General features: G+C 47.9%; 1 protein-coding gene across 1 annotated transcript in view; it reads right to left on the reverse strand.

Moving 5' to 3' along the window:
- Positions 1-20,729, reverse strand: part of ADAM19 (ADAM metallopeptidase domain 19) — a 33,830-nt gene extending 13,101 nt beyond the window's left edge. The window contains exons 1-11 of the mRNA XM_054841915.1: positions 20,644-20,729; positions 20,314-20,399; positions 17,602-17,672; positions 7,640-7,718; positions 6,515-6,591; positions 4,682-4,874; positions 4,139-4,204; positions 2,687-2,758; positions 1,679-1,845; positions 455-539; positions 79-218 (exon numbers count right to left, since the gene is read on the reverse strand). Coding sequence (XP_054697890.1) covers positions 79-218; positions 455-539; positions 1,679-1,845; positions 2,687-2,758; positions 4,139-4,204; positions 4,682-4,874; positions 6,515-6,591; positions 7,640-7,718; positions 17,602-17,672; positions 20,314-20,399; positions 20,644-20,701 — 1,094 coding nt within the window. The 5' untranslated portion in view covers positions 20,702-20,729. The remainder of the gene's footprint in view (positions 1-78; positions 219-454; positions 540-1,678; positions 1,846-2,686; positions 2,759-4,138; positions 4,205-4,681; positions 4,875-6,514; positions 6,592-7,639; positions 7,719-17,601; positions 17,673-20,313; positions 20,400-20,643) is intronic.
- Positions 20,730-21,932: the final 1,203 nt, after the last annotated feature.

A 21,932-nucleotide genomic window follows, 5' to 3' on the forward strand; every position in this document is an offset into this window, starting at 1 on the left:
TTCTAGCTCTTACTCCACCAAGGCTCTTGAAACGAAGCCCTTTGCATTTCTTCATGAGACCCTGCAAGACAAACTCACCCAGTTGCAGAAGCCATGATGCAGCCTCCATCTTCTGCAGGGGTAGTACAACAGCCAGCTGAATCATGATTCATGCCAAAATTGTGTCCCATCTCATGGGCAATGGTAGCAGCAACACCAATGGCATTATCGGAGTGATCCTGTGCAAGGTCAAAGAGGCACATCAGCATTTTACCTGTGCACCACTGAGTCAATGGGGTAAGCAACACTTCTCATTACTACATGTAGAAAACATCTACTGAAGGTATTCTTGCCTATGAGCAGGTGACCTAGAGGCCTTCACAGGAAATATTTTCTTCCTGGCCTTTAGGAGGTATCTATCCTGTGTATTCACTGCTGGCAAGAAACATCATATTTTGTATTAGCAATCACTTACCATGTTTACTCCTCCTGACTGGAAATCAGAGCACATGGCCATCACAGGTGCCAAGCCTACTGTGGTACCTTGGAAAGGCACACCCCTAAAATCAACCCAGAAAGACCATGAAATGGCACCAAGGCACTTGAGAAGTCAAGGCAGAGAAATGCGTCCTGCAGTCCGGAGCTTTACACATATATGCAGTGTCAGGTGAATACATTTTCTTCAGTAATATCTCCAAGTACAGGACATTGTAGCAGAGCTACAAAGCCTTAAGACCTATTTTTCTTGGACTATACTTTGTTTTATGGGCCAACCAGCCAATCCTACTTTTTATAATGGCCTGGTGCCAAAAAGTGCTCCCCCTGAGCTTTGCAACAAGCACAGGAAAGACCGTTTCTAGATCCTTGAGTACTGGTTTGAATACTTAATTTACATTAAGCCTGCTATTTGCCGGCTTGGGATTCAGGGACTTGACAGAGTACTAGATAACACCACTGAGATGCAGCCACACTGGGCTCCTGCCTGGCGAGCTGGAATTCTGCACCATCCCTGCCAGCATGTCTGAAATTGGAGCCCCGGAAATTGCACTCAGGGCATGAGCAGGTGAAGGTGAAATACAGTAACGTTAAAGGGGAAAAACAAACCAACCAACCAAGGGAAAAGGCATTGCATCTCTGCATTTTAGTCCTACAGGTTTCTCCTCTGACTCACCATTATTTACTGGTGGATAAATTTTCATGGGAGAGATAAGGAGGTCTAAAAGTTGCTGCAAATTTTTCTTCCAATGACATCTGTATTGCTGGCCATAGCTACTGGCCCTAATGGGATCACTAGGATGAGTCACAGATCATCAACCATCTCCCAGCACTCTCCCAGCGGGATGAGTTAGGAATAAATGCCTTCCACAAAAGGCTTAGCTCCGCTTTACAGGTCTCACTTATGCTTCAAATTTTCTTGAAATTGTACATGTAGCTGTGACAGATCATGTGCAGCTGCTTGTGATACGCACACACAATAAAGCTGATGCACTTTGGTGCATGTGTACTGAGACCGCTGCATTGCCTGGCACCTCCACTTTTCCTAGCGTGGCTGTGCTCTGGGTGCCAGAGCTTAATGCTGGCTGAGCGGCCACTATGTAAATCTGTCACTCTGAATCTTAGAATATAATCCTACATACTGATTTCCCACCCGCCCAAGCCACTTGTCAGAAATAGGTTATTTTAGGACACATAAACCTACGTGATTAGTTGGGCATTATCGTGTTTTCTGTGTACCCGTTCCTTGCTACTCCAGGCCAGAAAGGACTTCAGAGTGGAGTAGGGATTCTCCGTTACTTCGCATTTATTCCAATTACTCCAGATCTCCAGCCCCACCAAGGCAATCCGGATATTCAGTGATCTGTAAAACTAAGATACAGAAAGGAAAAGAGATGACAAAATGAGCACCACTGATTTATTTTACTGTGGTTTTAACCTTGTCTATAAACTCTGCTAAATGCTACAACAGACACGCATGCCCAGAGAAGATGCTTTCTCTGGAAACGCATTGCAACTTAGCCCTGCAGCTCTGCAGAGCGAAATGTGCACCACCCCCAAACCTGAACTCAGTTGAACTAGGGATGCCAAACTTCCCTTTTAAATGAATGACTGAGAGATCATCTAGAAAAACAAAGACTGGAGACTGAGATCATGTTTATCTTTAAATATGTCAAAATTCCTGAAAAGAGGAAGGAAATAATCTGCTGTTCATGTCAAGTACAAACAGGGTAGGTTTTCATGGGTGTGGGGGGTGAAAGAAGTGGTAGAAGGAGTTTAAGGGGAGAAGGGGAATATGAAGGGAGTACATCTGAAAAGCTGTGATGTTTTTTTCAGCAGCACTGGGTACCATGTGCAAGGATGACCTCTGAATGTTCCTTCCAGCTCTACTTGCCAAGAGTTCTACAATTTGAAATGAATACCTTAGTCCCTTGTTAAAAAGCAGTATTTAGATAACACAGTTAATACAGAGATGTATTAAAACACAGAGATGCTCACACTGTCTCCAAGGTACGGAATGAAGATTCCCCCACCCTACCCCTGATGTCCAACAGAATTGTTTGTCAGATGCTCTACACTCCCCAAGTCACTGGGGAGAATTGTTGAAACATTATTCTCTCTCCCAAGAAGGAAGTCTTCCTCTGTCACAATTAAATCACATAATTCATTATGTAGACTTTGCTTTCCTCGGTTCTCGCACACCTTATCTCACCTTATCTACGTAATTAGCAGCCTCCACTAATTTAAGCCTTGTTGCTTCAATGTTGAAGTGATGCTTCTGAAACTGAACAAAATGAGCATGTCAGACAGCACAAAGGCAACTAGAAAGAGCTGAAATGTGTTAAAACAAGTCACATTACTCCGGGAATAAGAAGGTAACTATCAGATGAAGCCCAAAAGCCTTCTTTCACTGTACATCTGACTATAAGCCCATCCATACCTGTGTATTCAGAATTCACCACTGGTATCCCACGGCAGGGATACTATTCAAGCAGTGGTAGTAACTCAGTGGAGCAATCCAAACTTCTCAGAGCCCCCAGAGCCAGGGGCTGATAAAGAACTGATAAATTTGCCAGGTAAAATAAATGGTAACATGACTTCATGTCTGAGGTCAAGGCTGCCATAGTGCTCATCATATCTCATCCAACGAATGGGGGATGCATCTCACTCATCCAATGAATTTGCCTATTTAAACCACCTGGCAATTAATGAGCTAATTTTAGCAACTGTGTGGTTCAAGGAATTAAAGTTACAAAATGTTTAGATTTTTGTTCAACAGATGACAAGACCTGAGACTTTTCTTCTAGGGAGGGAGGCAGTAAAGTAAGGGCAGTTAACGATGACACTGTGAGGATGTCTACCCCAGCTTGTCTAATAAAATGGTGAACAACATATGGTAGTTCCTGGGTATAATGTGTTTTCTCATAGTTTCCCTGGTATCTTGCCTAATAGAGAAACCAAAATAGGTTCTGCCTCTTTGGTTTTGTTCAGAATAAATTATAGCCCGAAGCACTACGTGGCTTTCCCTACTGGAGTTTCAAGTTGTAAATTATGAATAGGACCAGCGTGACTCCCGTCTGTGCTGGAGATTAAATGATCAACAAAACACTGTGTGGTTTGCACCGTCAGTAAGTACGGGTGGGGGATGGGGGAGGGATTGCTGACTTCACTGGGTCTCTTCCAGCCCTATTCTATGATCTGGAGCCTTGGAAATGTCTATTTATATATCTGCTACTGGCTCAGAGCAGAGGATAATCATGGTTATCTTCTCTAGAGATAAAGTGTGCTGCAATGTAAGCACGTCGTTCCTGGAAATCCCCAAGTCACCCTAGGCTGAAGGCAATCTCTCCCATCGATAACCAGGGCCGACCACTGGTACCTTGGGAGGCCAGAACTGACCCTCAACCCTAGTCCTACAACCAAATCGCAATCTGCATCTCTTCCCTGGCCAACAGTGACTGATGGTGGCAGCACAGGAGTCATGCCTGCTAGGACAAAAGTGACCAAGACACAGCTCTCCCTGTCTGCTGGTGGGGGTAGGACCATTGGGATGGCAAGAGGAAACGTGTTGAGCTCCAGCTGTCCTCCCTGCCGCAGAAGATGCTGCAGGTGGGATGCTCTGCACCTGGTGCTCAGTTAGTATAAACATGATCCCTTTTCTTACCTCTGCATAATCAGCCACGAGCAGAAGCTCCACGTACTTTGTAGCTTGCAAAGTCTCCCGTCTCACCTGCAGCAGCAGCAACACAGGTTATTTCCCCAATATTCCCTAAGAAACCCTTCACAAAACATACATACAGGCCATTTTTCCCAGTTTGTTTTTCACCGGCCATTCACTCCACCCCATCACACACAGGGACCTCCAGATGTGATTGACTTATAGCAACCAAATATGACAAGTCAGTTTAGCTGCAGCAAGTGCCCATGTGCCTGTCTCAGACCACCCATTTGTTCGTGTATTGGATGCACAAATCTGCGCAGGAACAGCTACAGCCCACATTCCTCACACTACACAACGGTCCTCCAACACTCATTTATTTTCCTGCTGGATCCACTATTTGGCAACCAGCTTGCTACAAACCCTCTTAAATATTCTCCTTCATTTCACTTTCTGAGCTATGCTCCTGGAGAACAGCAAGCTCCTCAGGCTTGGAACAGGTGGGAAATTTGGAGCATCATGCACAGACCCGGTTTAAGCCCTGCTCACCCTCTGGTGAGGTGGTTTCATCCCAGTGGTGAAGTCCCTGAGCCAGTCTTCAGATGTGTCCCCAGTGCCCTGGTAGCCACAGGCTCCTCTCTGCAACCTCAGGTCATCCAACCTGTAGATCAAGTGCTGGTTCGGGCTGTCGGGAACCGGCTCTAAGATATAGCTGGAATTGCTGCTCAATACGATAAGTCCTCTGTTGAAACGGGAAGCAATAAAAGGGAAAGTTAATGACTATCACAGCAACCGGAGATAAATCCTTGTTCTACTGATGAGTTCCCATCTGACCCTGGCAAGGCACTTGTCCTTATCAGGCCGTTCAGTTCATTAATAAAAACGGTGGGGATATTTTGAGTTCAGAGCGGGGAATGCCTGAGCCTGCATATATTAATATCTATTCAATGGGCCTCAGACATTCAGTTAAGGGGCTATCAGAGCACGTGCTGCAACAGCCCTAACCAGAGAAGTACTGGTTTTCTGAAGTACAGCTTTTTCTTTAGGGGCAGTGGAAGCTTTTCAACAGATTGAAGAAATTTGTCTTTAACAGAACTGACCTAAAACACATGAAGACTTTGTTTGTCAACAGAAAAACACAGTTCTCTCTGGGACTTGCACATGGCCATACAGTTCTGGTTTTCTCAATGAGCATGTTATAGTCAGGAGAGCTGGCAATCTCCTGCGTTTGATGCCCACTGGAAGATGTGTGGCCTGACGGGCAGCACACTGCCCTGCGAAGGCTCAGAGTGAAAACAGCCACGTGTGCTCAGCTCCTGTGCCTTCCCAGAGATTAGAAAGCGATGTCGAGGAGCTCCCAGCACACCGCTGACAGCTCAGGGGTGCAGGAACGCTACCACATGTGCAAACCAAGGAGACATCTCTATCTCCTCTGCAGCTAGGAAGGCAAAACCTAGGAAAACACAGGCTGACAAAAGCAAAGCACACCTGCGACTTTTGCTTTTGGATTATTTATTGTAAACCACAGGTGGCTGCACTGTCCTGTTTATCTCACTGGGCTCTTTGGCCTGTGCTACATTCACTTAAGATGTCTCAGGTTTGCTTTGGCACAGGCTGTTTCCTTGCTGGAGCCGGTCCCATCAGCACAGCTTCCAATCAGCGCTCGAGAGCAGACGACCACTAATACGAATAAAGCTCATGTGGTGTTTTGGAAACAAACTCTGAGCTGGTGTAAATGAATGCAGCTCCTTGGTCCCAACGAGCCATTTCATTTACTCCTGTTGAGGATACAGACCATCTGTTTCCTGCCAAAGACTCCATTAATACCAAAGTGAAGGTTTTAAATACGTAACACACACAACCCTGGCACCACCCAGGGAAAAAGCAGAGAGCGGGGCTGACAACCCAGGAGGAAGTTCAGACCTGAAGACATTGCCTCAAAATGCACACAAAAACTTGCCAGTTGCGAGAGGCTGGGAGAAAGAGCTGGTTTCTGCATTAGCGCAGAGAACGGGGCTGGGACATGGCGAGTCCTGCCCGTGTCTGTAAGGGACACGGCCCCGAGTCACTAACGACAGAGTCTTTTGCTCCAGGTAAGTTAAACTCACTTATTGCACAAGTCCAGGTTGCCAGCACAAAGGAGGAACAAGCCTAGGAGCTGGCTTGGAGGCCATGGTGACTAATGACACCCAAATTTCTGCATTTCCCCCTGACGCACTCTCTTTTATGCCCAGAACTCTTGCCTGGGTGGCATTTGCGAACAGGTCTATCTGCCTAGGAAGAAATACAGCACCCAGGCTGCTGGGAGCAGAGCTCGCGTGGCAGCACGCTGAGGAGCGGAGCAGGGCCATTCCCACAGCCCCGGTGTCACCGGGCACTTACCGCAGCCCTCGGCACGTGCTGAGCGTGACGCTGGAGTGCTCCCGGCCCCGCACGACCCCGTGGTAAAAGCAGTGGTCCTGCAAGGCAGAGGGAAGCAGGGTTGGCCATGCGGGGTCGGGATGGATGCGTGCTACATGTAGGCATCGCTAAGTCCCATGTGAGTACTGCCCATACTCCAGTAATTGTTCTCTTTCCACTGCATCTGGCAGTTGACTATCGTAACTAAATCTCCGAGCTTGCATCGAAATTTGGCCTTTCAGCCGCCATGCGTGGCCTGTGCGACTGCATCAAATGGCTCCTTGTTGCCAGTAAAAATTAAGAGCGTTGAATCCCCAAGGAGGATCAGATGGCTGCAGCGTAAAGGCCGATCCAAAGCTTTCTGCCTGTAGCGGGAGCTGCCGACGGATGGCAGCTGGCCCTGGGTCAGGGCCCAAAGGACGTGCCTTCAGCCCCAGAGAGGGTGACGCCACGGGCAGTGGGGAAGTCCCGTCTGGGGGCTCCTGGCAAGACAAAGGCAGCCTCTGGCAGGGACAAGGAGGCTTTGGGGCAGGAACGCCAACATATTCATCTCATCCCTTCCCCTCGCCCCGGGGCAGCATCAGTAAAGATGATCTCATGGGGTTTTTATCTCTTATTTTTTGCAGCGCAACCAATGCACATCTTTGTGCCACTGCTGCGGAGAGTCAGCTAAGGCCTGCGTGAGATCAGTAATTGATGGGAATTTTAATGAACAGGAGCCAGCTTACTCGGGCTGGCTTTCCCAAAGGCTGGGAATGTCCCCAGTGTAGAGCACCCAGTGGCAAAACTAAAAGCAAGAGGTTGAGCAGCGGGAGGAATAAATGATTCCCCAGCACCCAGAGAGAGGGGAGCAATGCTGGCGGCTGACCCTGGCTCTCATAAAAGAGCTTGGGCAAAACAGCAAGATTCTTTTACCATTGCTGGGGGATGGAGACACTTTCTTGATGGAATCCCCAGGTCAGAAAGCCGGATCGCCCTCCCCTTCAGCTTAAAGCAGACCCATGGCCTCGAAGAAAGGCTCTGGAGAAAGAAGGTCACCTGCTTCTCTGGGCCTCCTGCCTGGTCTCCCCCGCACGCTGCGGCAGGGAAAGCAGTCTCTGCACTCACCGTGTGGGTCAGAGAGATGGTCTGAGGTTGTCCAGTCTGGCTGTAATGAGTCTCAGTGTAGCCCGGTGCAAAGAGGTTTCTGCAGACATGGAGGGCAGGGGGGGCGGGGAAAAGAAAAGAAAAGGAAGGGGAAAAAAAAAAAAGACAGTAAGACCTTTCTTTAGACCTGATCTGGATTTCTGCTTCCTAGGTGTGCTAGAAAATCAGCTAGATCCAGCTCTTTCTGAAGTCAGCGTAAACATTCCTGTTGCTGTGAACCACTGTTGTGGACTCGGGGAGGTCGCTATTTGCTACCTGTAGAGCAAAACCAACTGCGACACACAGAGAGGGCAGGCAGGAGAAAGGTATCTGGGGGACACCAGCTGTGCTGTATCTCTGCTCTCTGCTCTGGACCAGCTCTTCCCGTCTGCGAGGCACTTGTTACCACGCTGTCCCCAGGGAGGCAGCGGCTAATGGCTTTCCGGTGGCACAGGAGCCATCGGAGCCGCTGCAGGACCAGCGCCGCAGGCTGTGCTTCCCTGTGCAGAGCACGCTGTGATGGCAGAGGGTCAGAAGGTGGAGGTATAGCTGACCTTGTCACATCCCTCTATCTGCCGCCCTGGCAGGAGCTGAGCACTTCTTAGGGAGCACATCCATTTCTGAAAGGGCACAGCAAGCCATCTTCCTAAGTGTTCTTTCAAGCCATTTATTAAATTAAAACAATAAAGGAGAGCCTGTCACTCAGTTCGATTAGGCGCTGAGATCCAGTTCCAACAGTGAATAACTCAATTTTTACGTGAGGACTTTAAAAAAACCCTGAAACCCAACATCATCATCATCCCTTAATGAGTACAAGTCTCTGTGCAGAGTTTCCTTTACTACTGCAAAGTTATGCCCCAGATACACTGAGATTAGATCCAGTGCACCAAGTCCAGTGTACCAAGCACACCACAGACACATCTGGGCACTGGTGCGAGTTCTCAGCTCAAATCCAGACTCTCTCTAGTGCCCAAATCTGAATACAATCATAAACCAACCTGCATCTGCATTTCAACTTCTGCCCAGAAGCCAATTTGCATCTTTGTCCTAAGAAAACACTGATTCCCCAATTTGAATTTGTTCATGTTATCCTCATATAGACAATATTCTCCCTGTCTTCAGCCCAGGATCAGACCAAAAGTCTATAAAAGGCACTCCTGTGCACTGAATAGTAAGCGTTTTGATTTGGTTCCAAAGGAAACAGCCTTCCCCTTCTTATTAAACATCTGCATTTGCTAAACAGTGATGTAAAAAAGTACAGCAAGTCAAAATCTGGGCCAAACCAAGAAGGTCATATCCTGTGTCCATCTCAGCAGCAGTAAAATGTAGGTTTAAAACAGTTTTTAAAACAACGGCCTCTCTTCCAAAAATTTGGAGAAGGATCACAGAACATGCTCCATCTATGAAACACACTTCTGCAGCAACCCCGCGGTGCTGTCAGGCCACCAAAGCGCCACACGTGCCATGCCACAAGGATGCCACATGCATCCTGGGCAGTGCGATGCCACCAATGCTGCAGCTCAGTCCTTCTGCATCCCTGTTTAACGCATTTCATGCACCAGATTTTTGAACTATGACCTGCAAGAAAGCAAGAAAAAAAGAGTTCTCTTCGTTGCTTGATTTCTTTAGGCTGGATGAAGAAAGCTGTATCAGAAGCAAACCGAAAGATTTTTCCATCTGCCTTGGGTTTTGGTATGTGGCAGTCAGGTCTAATCTACCTTGAAAGCTTCTCTGTTTGAATAATGGGTTAGGTGCTTGTGATATCTAATTAAATTAGGCCAGAGCAACAGAAAACACAATCTTTTATCAGTGATTGAAATGCTTGCCCCATCCGGCACCCAAAGCCTCAGACACCTGAACAAGTACCGATGGTTTAGTGTCAAACCAAACTGTGTGCCAGTGTTGCATTTGATCTCAGGAATACAACAGCTTTTATCTCCACTTTCAAAATTCACTGTAGCCCAGGGAAGCTCATTTTGTTTCTTTCTGATGTGTTAATTCTCATCACTAGATCCTGTCAGTGATCACAAGGCGAGATTGCTGTGTTCAGCTATCTCTGGTCTCTCAACTGAAGATAAGCACAGAAGCACCATCCCACAGAAAATAACTCCCTTCATCTCCCTGACTGCAGTAGCTTGCTCAGCATGAGGCTGCAAGAAGCAAATATTTAGTCAACAGATTGCATTAACTTGCAGGAAATTGCCTTGAGCAATGTGCTCTGGCAGGTATCTGGTCTGTGTAAGACTGTCATCTCGAGAGTAGACAGTAAACCAGTGTGCATCCGCCCAGTGCTACTAAAGCCAGAATTAGACACCAGCTTATGGATTTCCAGTAGCTGAGGCTTGCACAGCCTTCTTGTTTCATTCCCAAACAAGCACGCTTATGTTTTCTTCCTGCTCCTTCATCCTTGGAAAGCATTCACTATGAATAGCTATTTTATCTCTCCTCCAGCAACTACCATAAAACTCCTCAGTGCTTTGACTCTTGCCCAGCCCCATGGTGCTGCCGCCCAGCCCTGGTGCTGAGCCGGGCCACGCTGAGCACCAGAACCTGGCACACCAGGTTTCAGGGCACAGGGTGATGCCACACAACACACGTTATGTGCACATCTCTTCCTACCTGCAGGCTCAGGCTCTATCCCCTTCTAGGGTGGATTAAGGAGCTGAGAGGTCTGCCTGGATTTTTAGGGATACTTACGCAGCTGCTGAGCTGAAAGAATGCATCATCGGGCTGAGCGGTGCTACGACTTGCAAGCCTCTCTCCACCAGTTGACTCCTATCCTACATTGCAGGCTCCCTCTGAAAAATCTAGGTTCTTATTCTGAGCTTGAAACAGTCCTGTTTTGAAGACCCTACCCTGCCTTAACACAAGGGAGCCTCGGGACTCTTGCAGCACTGCTGAGAAGGGCTGTCACAGTGCATCGCACGGTGTGTGGTGGGGAGGGCAGTGAGGAAAGAGGAAAAACAACAGGACATCTTGCAACACCCTTGGGGTGCTACCTCACTTCAGAAACTGTGAAAGTTCATTCCCAGAGCAGCTCAGTTCCTCAGCTAGCATCTAACCTTCCACCAAAACTGTAAATAAGTAGAAGCCTTCTTTCCATCTCAGAGTGCACCAAAGCTATCAGCCAGTCTTGTCCCTCTTCTCCATGTGTACCAGTTGCTGGATAAACAGGTGAGATTAGTGAGACGCACATACTCCAGAACCTTAGCAGTGGCCTTTATGTGCCATCATTTCAGGACAGCACACTGCCAGGCTGAACGGCTGACTCCAGAGGAGCTCAGCCCTGTGAAGCACTGACCGACCTGATTCACCGTTTCCAGGGAAGTACAGAGCTCACCTCCTTGCTGGAGAAGGAAAGCCTGGAAAAAAACAGTACTATTTGATCCTTTCTTCTCTGTTACATTATATGTCTCAGTGACTACCCCTCCAGCAGCTTGAGACGAAGGAGCAAAAGTTTGGATGCAAAATAACATAGTTTAAAGGCTTCTGAGATCCAGTCAGGCAGCTGGCAGATTGCTAGCACACTTCATCTTCCTAAAAGGCAGCATGGAGTCCCTCATTAGAGGAGTTATCAGCATGAAGAATTGATGAAGTCAGAGGAAAAGCTGGTTTTGGATGGGAGCACTCTCCTTTGCTAAACCTTGACCACAGCTGCAGCCACGTGGGGCTGTTTGAGGCCAGGGTAAGCTACACAAGAGCACTCAAGATATTCTAGAGAAGCCCTCACACCTTTCCAGCAGCGACCAGCTTTCGGCAAGATCAGTCATTCCCCAAGATCAAGCTCAGCATCCAGCTCAGGGTGGACTAGCCTGCTCTTGGCAGGATTTGCTCCCCAGAAAGCCTTGGGAGCCGGGTTAAATACAAGCGAGGAAGCCAAATGAAGGAAGAGTGGCTCGGTGCCATAATGTACAGATGGCTTGAGACTCTTTCTGCTGATGACCGACATGGAGTGATCTTGGTCCGGCTCCAGCCTGTCAATGATATCATTGTTTGAAACAAAACCCTCCTCCCCGTGCCGCTGTGCTGCTCCCTGGAAGGGCCCTGCCGTGCAGAGCTGACATTATGGGGCAGCATGGCTGTTTTGCCACATCGAGATGCCGTGCCAGGGAGGTCACATACTTTGCACGTGAGCCGATGGCATTCAACAGGAGAAGCAGGCTGAGGGTGCAGGGCAAAACCCAGCTTTCTTGGCGGGCAGCTGCCCCTGTGGCACTCAGGGACAGCACAAGAGCGTGACCTCCAGCTCATCCAGCCACCACAGCGGAGCAGAGAAGCAGCTGGGGGAAGAGGGGCTGCACGGCACACCCAAACACTCCCAAAACCAGCAGAAGGAAATCTGGGGCCTTTCTTGCCTGACCATGTTCATTTGAGGGAGTGCACATTTCCCAGCTGCTCTGGAGAACCTCACCCCTATTTTCCTGACAAATGGGAGCAGTTTTCTCTCGCCTGTGAAACATCACTTGTTAGCACAAGTCTCAGAGAGGCTCTGAGCCCTCCATCCGAGGGGACAACAGTGGATGTGCTCGGCTCCACCAGCCAGAGATCACCCGTGAGCACTGGGAGGGCCCCAGCAGCACACCGGTGCTCTTGCTAATTGGAGCAAGAAGGATTTTTTATAATTTGGTCCCATGAGCAACTTTGTTTGGGTTCATTTTACAGAGGGGCTAGTCTGCATTAACAGCTGCCAATTTAAAGACACCCATGAGTATGTAGGAGACAGACTTTTTTTTTTTTATTTCCTCCCAAAAAACAAAAGCTAAATGGTCCATGAAGTTCTTGTGAGAAACATCGACTCTTAATTTTTCAGTCGTGGGACCAAGAAAAGTGAAGCCTGCAATCTCTGACATGTCTTCCCCATCCCTTTCCTCAAATCACAATAAATCTGTCCAGTCAGGCTGCCAGCATCTGGGGGTGGAGGGAATTGACTCTCCCAAGAAAGTTTAGATGTCAGATTTCCATCTACAATTTGTGGTTCCACTCCATTGCCTCTCAGCAGGATCCAAGTAGGGTAAGAAGGGAAATTTGACCCCTTACCTCCCAGTCACTTAAATGTTCCCTAAGGTCAGAATTGATTATCAAAACCTGAGACAACTCCATCTTGAACACCACCAACACATGACCCCTGGCAACACGAGCAGGCAGGCCTGCTTTCCACAGTCCCACTAGTGGGAAATCAGAGATTTCACAACTCTGGAATCCTCCAGCCAAAACATGACACTTCTTAAAATCAATGAAATCCAAAATTTTTTTTCTTGATGAGTTTCATCCAAATGAAGCCTGGAGCTCTTAAGCTCTTTTCCTCAAGAGCCTTTGCTGATATATCTGAGAACGTATTTATTGTGTGAACAGCAGCAGTTTGGAAGGAAAAAGTAGCTTTCCAGCTATTAAGGTGGAAGCAAACTAGCTATCTGTAATGCCTGGGAAAACATCACAGGTTGAAGACTCTCCATCTCCTTTTGCCATCCGCACCATCTGTGACATTCACTGTGTAAATCGTGTTACAGGACCCAAGCAAAATTTGTCACATAGTCCCTTGGCTTACCAATGGGAACCGTAAAAGTTGCCTGGAGAGGAAAAAGGCAATTAAATAAATGGGAAACTGGCTGATAATGAGTCAGGGAGCAAAAGATTTAAAGGGCTTCATTTCCTCGTCTCTTCCTCCCTGCCCCACTCAGGGAAATCACTGAATATCCCAAGGGAATCAGGAGGCTGAAAAGCAGCTATGGCTTTCCAGGTCCCAACCCTGTTTTTCTGATGACTCCAAGAGACAGTAGAGCAGGATAAACTCAATTTCCCTCCTTCAGATAACCCTTACCCCTCCCCATGCAGGAAGCCCATTAGACACCGATGATGCATAGCACATCAGTGGAATAATCTCATATATCCTTCCTGCTCAGAGGTGGGCAGCAACCTCCCCTCTTCCTCACTCAGTTCGTAGAAGAGGCCCTGAAAATGAGCAAAAGCAGGAAATGGTGACATGCAAGTGACATACAGATCTCTCATCACACCACTGAGAGCATCGAGCAGGGCTAGAGCGCTCGTCACCTACCCAGGTGGGGCCAGAAGAGGTTGGAAACAGTATTTCTCCTTATCAGATCTAGTTGCCTAAAAATAACTATCTGGATTGCTCCCGAGGTCAGATCAGATGAGCTTCGGACTTTCTTTGCAGTGTCCTCAGCCAGTTGCTGCACATCCCCACTGGGGCTCTGCCACCAAGTGTCCCACACCGTTGTGGCTGCTGCAGGTGGGTGGGAGCCAACATAGACAGCTGAAACACGGAGCAAAACACACAGCAACGCCCCATGCTGCCCACGGGATTCACCCCCAGGCAGGGACCTCCCCTGGAGAAGCCTCCGCTACCCCTTGCATTTTCCAAGTCTGCTCTCCCCATGAGAGACAAAGGGGAAGAGAAGAGGGAGGAAAGTCTTGCTGATACTTTTCCTGCACTCAGGTAAGAAGATAAATTCCATGCAGGTTTCTGCTGTGCAAATATGAGGTCTTCTCTCCACTAGAAAGAAAAGGCTCGCACCAAGCAGCGCTGCCACGCATGTTAAGAGCGTCTCAGCATCCCCTCCCTGTTTGGCTCAAAGCTGCTTTTTATTAACAAATGCCTTCTTAAAAAGTCATTTTTCATCCAAGGTTTGCAACTCAGATTCTTCCGTTCCTAAGCTCCAGCCAAATTTAAAGCTGCTTTATAGGCATCTCTCCATATATTTGTTGTTTATGCAGCTTTGAGCTTTCTAATCCTGCAGCTGCAAAACATGGTTTTGAGTCATTTAAAACAAGCCCGAGTCATCTGGGGGATACACTTTTGTCATTGTTCAGAAACGTTAACTAATGTTGGAACTCTTCTTGGAACTACAGTGTGGTTCCGCCTTCTTATCAAACTCCTGAGCAGGAAATAATGCAATATTAACTGCTAATGCAATAATTGTATTTGTAGCTATATGAAGCCCAAACTCAGATGTGTCTGAGCTTATTACAAAACACAGAGTTGTGCACAGTTCTGAAGAAACATATGCAATAATTTCTGTGTTTCACCTCTGTGGATGAACACAATGTCCTTTTCATATGGAATATGAAATCACAGCCTTGGCGTGAATATTTCTTCCACATATTGAAAACCGCATGTTTCTTTCAAAGCTAGTGCATGCCTACCAAAGCCATACAGATTATGACTCTTCCCCCATCTTTCAAAGCAAGCTCATATTCTCATCAGCTTTTTCTCTCCATAAGGAGAGTAGCGAATGTGTAGTGGAGCTGCCTAACCCACCGAGAACATCACTTACAACAGTTTACCCAGCTTGGCATATCTCCTTTCTAGCTTTAGGAACCATTGGGTAACTCATGTCCCAACCAGACCCAAATTATGCCAACCATTTCATGCTTTCTTGAGTGGTGGGAGTCTGGGATGTGGATATGAGAGTAAAATGGGAGCCAGGTGGGTGCATTTGAACCCCTATGCTGAGCCCAGGGACAGAGGGGGAGCAGAGCACCAACCTTGGCAGCAAAGCTGGTTTCCAGAGGCTCCTCTAAACCGGATCAATTAAATGACCCAGAACTCTGGGACTTAATTTAAAAAGCCTCAAGTACCTTCCTTAAATTTGCAGTTCTGTTATATCCACTTTCATGGGAACTCAAAACCAGGAGCTGCCAGGTTTCAGGCAGTTTTGAAGGCACACTTCCCACGTCAGGGATTTCTTCTTCTTTCCCACTGTCTGGGTGCCCAACAAATCCTTCAGAGAAGTAGTGCCTGATGCTGCAACTACTCAGTACCCCAAACCTCAGCTAGAACCTCAGGCTCCCCTAAAAGACAAGCAATAGCAGTGGTGAGGTCCTGGGGAGCAACCCCAGGCTGGGAACCTGAGGAGCCAGGCTGGACTCTGCCGTGCAGTGTGCTTTGACAAGGGGAAGCAGTTTGCTTCCACTGAGAAGTGCTCTGTGGATGCTGGTAATCACAGCATCCACACGGCTCCCATGGAGCCCTGGTTTTAGGCTCCATGTTTTTGTTTGCTTCATCATTTCTCTTTTAATTTGAGTGTCTCTAAACTACTTCTGCATCTGAACAAGTCTGGTTCTCCAGAGCCTCTCATCTAATCAAGTTTAGACTTGCATTTTGGGATCGTGCCATCACCTTTCTTGAACAAGGACTTGAGGCCTGGTGAGACTCCCATGTGAAGCACTGCTGCCTATGAATCACTTGCATTTTCCACAGAAAATAAAAATAAAAACCTCCAAACCACTTGCTGTATTTCATCAGTCCTAGTAAGGCAATTCATCCCACAGTGGAAGTGTGTGCACACACTTAAGCCTGTGTGTATACATCTCAATGAATGAAAATGCATTTCAGGAAATAAACACAACAGAAACCTTCTGTTATTATAATTCTGTTTACTGACACCAGCAATGAGTTTGTCTGCACTGGAAATAGCATGGCACTGCTCCCGCAAGGCACCTGGAGGTTATGTCATCATTCTTGGAGCACAAATGGATTAATTCAGCAAGGATCCCTGCCCTTGCCGGCTTCTACTGTGCCAGAAATAAATTCACCTTTGCATAACAATTGCAGAATATGCAAGACCTGACAGTCCTTCCACCAGGAAGGAGACTCCCAGCAGCTTTAGCTGTTATGTTGCTTCCAGGCCCAGTTCAGAGACTGGCAATGCTGACCACCATCATCAGCAACAGCTTTTTCTTTCCTGCACTAGGCGGGACCAAGCTCGCTGTACTCATGCTGCCCAGTCTCTTCTACACATGTCTTTTCCCAGCTGAGAGATGCCAAAACACACAGACTTTATAGCTGTTTCTGTTTAGCTCTACGCAGGTGCATGACTGCCTGGGAAACATGTCCAGCTTTTCCAGCTCTGAAACTCCCAGTACCTTATGTGGCCTATTACAGAAAACACCTCATAGGATGTACTCGCCTTTCATCAGCCATCAGATTTCAGTCTTTACTGCAGATGATGCCAAGAAAAACCTGGGTTTCCTCCAAAACACCTTGAATATCATTTAGGTTTATGCATTGCCATCAGAACTAATACGATCTTCTGACACTTCACTCCTTCAGGAGGAAATCTGAGCCCCCAAGCTCTGTGTTTCAGATGTCCACCCAATACATTTAAAATATAACCAGGGTCATTATTCCAAGGTTATTATTCCTACTGGTTCTAGTAGATAAACATTTGGTTGTGTTTCCATAGATAGATCTCCATACCCATTTAAAAATAAATAGAATACCAGCAGTGCAAATGGACTGCTTAGCAAAGACAAGCTTCTTGCAGCTAAAATTCCAGCTGCTGTTCCACCACTGGAAACTAATGTGATCACTGGGCAGAGAGCCTCTGGAACAAGCCTCCAGACAAGAATCTTCCCACCTACCTTAATCTCCTGCAGATTCAGCTGAATTCAATACACATCACACCCTATGATATCATAGGCTGTATCACGCCTGGGAGGAGGTTGCATTTCAGTTAATGCAAAAGCATTTTTTTCAGTCTACTTTAGCATGAAGGGCACTAATGGAATTGAAACTGTCAGATCATTTCTCCTAGGAAACGGAGCAGGACCTCTTCAGATCACAGCAAATGAAATCCTCATTAGAGTCACACTGACTTTAAAGCATTGAGCCTTTGGTAAATAGTGTACCTCATATCAGCAACATTTTCTAGTTAATGTAGTAAAAGTTATGATGCAGAAATAAGTTTATACAGTGAGGGACAGGTCACCATCCACTTTTTGCTGACAAAGCTCTGTTTGGCTGATTAGCATCAGTGGGAACGCAGACCTAGAATAACCTTGAAGCCCAGAAAAGGACTTCCTCATCCTGTCTTTATCAAAACCTTGTTGAAGTTAGTGGAGGCTTTCCTGTTGACTTCACTGTAATCCTTATTCATTATTTTAGTGAGATGGCAAGTCAGAATGCCAGGCACAAGCACACTTACCCATTTTTCTCCAATTCCAAGATGAGCTCCTGGCCTTCTGCCTTTATCTTAACTTCAGCTCTGAAGGGATGCTGCATGCAAAAGAGGTGGTACCTGTTACTCATACCTCATCATCATTATGAACACATCCAGAAACACCTTAAACCACTCCTCACCGCAGGGAAAGGCTTTAACCTTCAGACCTGGAGTGCCAGGGAAGGGAAGGGACAGGCTGTGGTGGCTCCCAGCACCAGGCACACTGCTGCATCCCCACGGCACAGCCGTGCTGGCGCAGGGCCGGGAAGCAGTACAGGCGTGCTGGTGGGATGCCGTACCTGAGCCAGTGACCCTGGTGTCTCAGGGGGAAGGATGGAGGCTCAGACATGGCAGCAAGTCCTGATGCTAGAGCACTTAGACATCCAGCTGGGTGGGAGGGGTGCACTGCACCCCCTTCCCCTGTATGCCATGCTCAGGACCACATCACGGGACATCCCAACTTGCCCCAGAGGTTTGCAAGTCAAATATATGAGCTAGTTAATCAAAGCTTCCCTTGTCATCCCAGCAGAAAATGGCATTTTTAGGAGCCTGTTTCAGGACAAGAGGAATCACGCCTCAAAGATTTTCACAGAATTCCTTTACTCCCAGAAAATGCCAGTAAGATGCATGCAGTGGGGTCTCTTAGACATCTTTAGGCTCTAGCTGTTGTTCAGACAGTATTTCACAGCTGCTCTTGGATTAGTCCCAGGCTGCCAAGGGACTGGAAACCATGACAGCAACTTTCTAGTGCTCAAGCACATGGTCACAGCCCGGGTTTGCAATCTGCCCACAGCTCCGAATGAGGACACAGGACAGCCAGCTCCCCAAGACCTACTGGTGTTAACAGGAAGGACCCTAATTTCTTAGTGCAATAGCAAATGCATACACTAAACCCAACATTTAAAAAAAAAAAAATCATTCAAGAGACTCAAGGTATAAAATATACCTTCTAGAGGCCCAACAAGAAGGGCCTCTAGAGGTCTCCAAGTCTACCTCCCTCAAAGCAGGACCACTAGCTGCTAGGGTTTCTGAGTCTGAAGTCTCTATTCAGCTGGAAGGAAAAAAATCATAAAAATTGGTGAGATGATCAACCCATACTATTTCCTAATTCAGTGTTGGAGAGGATTTTGCAGACCAGATCAACTGTAAGTGAAATAAAGCAAGGCTGACTGAATAGGCTGTTCTGTTGAAAGATCTATCATCCCAGAGATACACTCAGGTGCTGCTTCATTAATTCCAAGCTCAGTTATAAACTTCTTTCATCAGCTCCCTGCTCATATTTCATTCATCTCTCCTTCAGTTTCCCGGACATTGCACCAAGCCCACATAGATGATGCAAAACAAGTTAATACATTTATATATACAACAACAGCTAATTCCAAGGGGCTGAGTTTAGTTTACTGAATCGCAGGTGCTCAGCACATCTCAGGGTAGGTCTGCTGCTTCGCTAACTAACATGTAAGCGATGGGCAAGGCAACCTCCATAACTGGGGACGTCTGAGGGTCTCCATCATCATAAAAGTCTCTTCACAAAGCTTGGGCAAACATCATTATTATTAATAACGCTCTCCCTTCTCCTTCAATAATCTCGCTACTTAAGAGTCCATCAATTGCTGTGTAACTGAAACATCCCAGCTGTAAGCTTTGCTAATGCTGGTTTTAGAGCCAACAGGAACTTGCCTGAAACAAACCAAGTGCAACCCCTGAGACCCAGTAAATTTCTATAAGGGGAAATGCTGTCCAGATGTATTTGTATCACTATCAATAATAGAACCAAAACTGCCAGGCACCATTGCAAGAACATTTTTTAAGAAAATTAAGATCATGAGAGAGTCATTGTAACTCTTTTTTTTATATGATACAATAAAAAGTTTTAGAAAGTCTCATCATCATACAGAGAGGACATAAACCCCAAAATAACAACACTTGGGGAGACACCATTTTTCTTCTTTAGTATAGTGGCTTCTCTTTTTCTGGTTCACAACCTAACATCATCTGGATTTTCCTCTTTCATTTGATTATGAAACTGATAACTTCTTGATTGTAGCAAACACTGGGAAGTTGAACTGCGGTTTATGGTTGATAGTTTAAGTTCTGCCACCCCAGCGGTTCTCAGAACGGCTCCAGAGTAGTGGCACACCACTTCATCCATCCACATAAGAGACGGGGGAGTGAGATCTACATCCGTATCTATGGTGTCTAAAATAGAGTCAGCCACACCTGAGCTGCCAGCTGCCTTTTCTTAGTGAAGCACCCTCACAGCTGGCATTCATCTCCTCCTAAAGCAGATCCTTCTATTCTGCCGTTCCCTAAACGCCACTAACCGCATTGCCTCACTCCCCTTTCACAGACATATAGCTCAGGTAGACTTATCCAGGCTTTAAGGCTTGACAGAGGGCAAACGATTACAAGCCTTTGCACAGGGTGAGTGCAATTCGCCGGGAGCAGCCTCACGCTCAGCACCCGAGATGTGCCAGCCCCCCTCGCCCAGCCTTTCCCCGGGTTTGCGGGAGCTGCAGCAGCTCCCCGTGCTGCAGACGAGCTGTCTGGCTCATCCCTGCGGTTTGTCAGAGAGCTCAGCTTAAAAACAAAACGCACATCGCAACGTCCTGTGCTAACCGCGACATCATTCCTCCCCTGGGAAACGGTACAGGGGTTTGAAAAGAAAATATAAATAAAGCGCTGAGCGCGACCTACCTTCTCGCTGCTGGGGCTCCCCAGGGCTGCCCAGCGCGGCACCACCACCTCGGGCTGCAGCTCCACGCCGGCGGCGACCCCTCCCGCTGGGGAGACACAAGAGGAGCCGCTCACGACCCCGACCCCCACCCGCACCCCCGGGAGTTAAACAACACGAAGCCGGGGCGGGAGGGGAGAGCTCTGCGCTGGTTGTAGGGGAAGCAAGAGAATCCCCCCACCAAACCACCCACCCATCCTCCCCCCATCCCCGGGGGCTCATGCAGCCAGAGGGACTTGCGCAGGGTGGGGAGCGGCCGGCGCAGCCCCCCGGGCCCGGCACCCCGCACTCACGGGGCGGCGGCAGGAGCAGCGAGAGGGCGATACCGCAGAGCAGCCCCCCGCCCCGCATGGCTCCGGGCAGGAGACAGCGCGCCGCCGCTGCCACCCCGCCGTATAAAACCGCCCGGCGCAGCTTTCTCCTCCCACCACCGGCACACACACACACCACCCCCCACCCCCCCCCCACCCCCCCCCCCCCCCCCCTTGCCAGCACGGAAATCCATTGTGCCTCAAACGCTAGCAAAGAGGGGAGACTTGGTGGAGGGAAGCCGCCAAATCATTGCCAAGAGGCTCCTGCAGGAGCTGTGCTATGGCTTTAGTTATTTATGCTATGGCTTTAGTTGTTTGTTTATTTATTTGTTATGTTTATGTGTAATCCTATCAAACCCTTCATGGCTGAACCCATGTTTCCAGAGGCATCCTAAATCTCTCTGCTCCTGGGAAACGCACTGCCCCTGGACACCTGAAGGGATGTAGAGTGAAATTTGTTGTGCCCATATAAGCGGGCAGAAGTGAAAAGATGTTCACTGCATCTCTTCCCTTAAGGCAGATGGAGGGGCTGGTGCTGGGGAAGGGCTTGGGAGCATCCACTGCTCATATTCCCTGTGCTGTCCTTCAAGGATATCCACTCACTCCCACGAGGCTCCCAAAGGAACATCCCTGTCCTCCTGCATCCTTCAGGGCTTACCCACGGGTTGTGGTCCATGCATCACCTCTTTGCTAGTCCTCTGCCCTTCAGGGAGATGAGCACCCAGAGGACTGCCAGCCACTGTGCCTCGCCGCTGGGTTAGCCAGTGTGGCTCAGGGTCACACCGGGAGAGGAGAACACAAGTTAGTGTGGCCGCGCCGAGGTTACTAGCTGCAAACACCTGAGCTCTGTGGTGCTGTAGATGGTCCTTGCACACGCTGAGCCTGTGAAGAGCAATTCCCTTCTGTCAGATTATTTCTGCTGTGACTCCTGGCCAGTTCAACTGCAGCCACACCAGCAAGGCTGCAAGGCTGGACTGACATGCATGTTTATGGGGTTGGCTCAGAGTGGCAGGAAAAGGCAATACCTCTTCATCATACTCTTCAGACAGCCATCGATCCACCGTATCCATACAAACCTTTCCATTCATCTCTATACTTAAAAGTGCTTGTGTAGGTGAACCACCAGGAAACCAGCTTAAGAAATGGGGAGAATTTGTACCTGGCTACATTTCAGAGTGTGTCGGTAAATGAGGCTGATAGGAAATTAGTACTCCATTTAGAATAAAGGTTCGCTAGATAATAGTAATGATTTTGTCTCTTGTCCAGAGGTT

The sequence above is a fragment of the Grus americana genome, chromosome 14 (assembly GCF_028858705.1).
Source record: "Grus americana isolate bGruAme1 chromosome 14, bGruAme1.mat, whole genome shotgun sequence".
NCBI lineage: Eukaryota > Metazoa > Chordata > Aves > Gruiformes > Gruidae > Grus > Grus americana.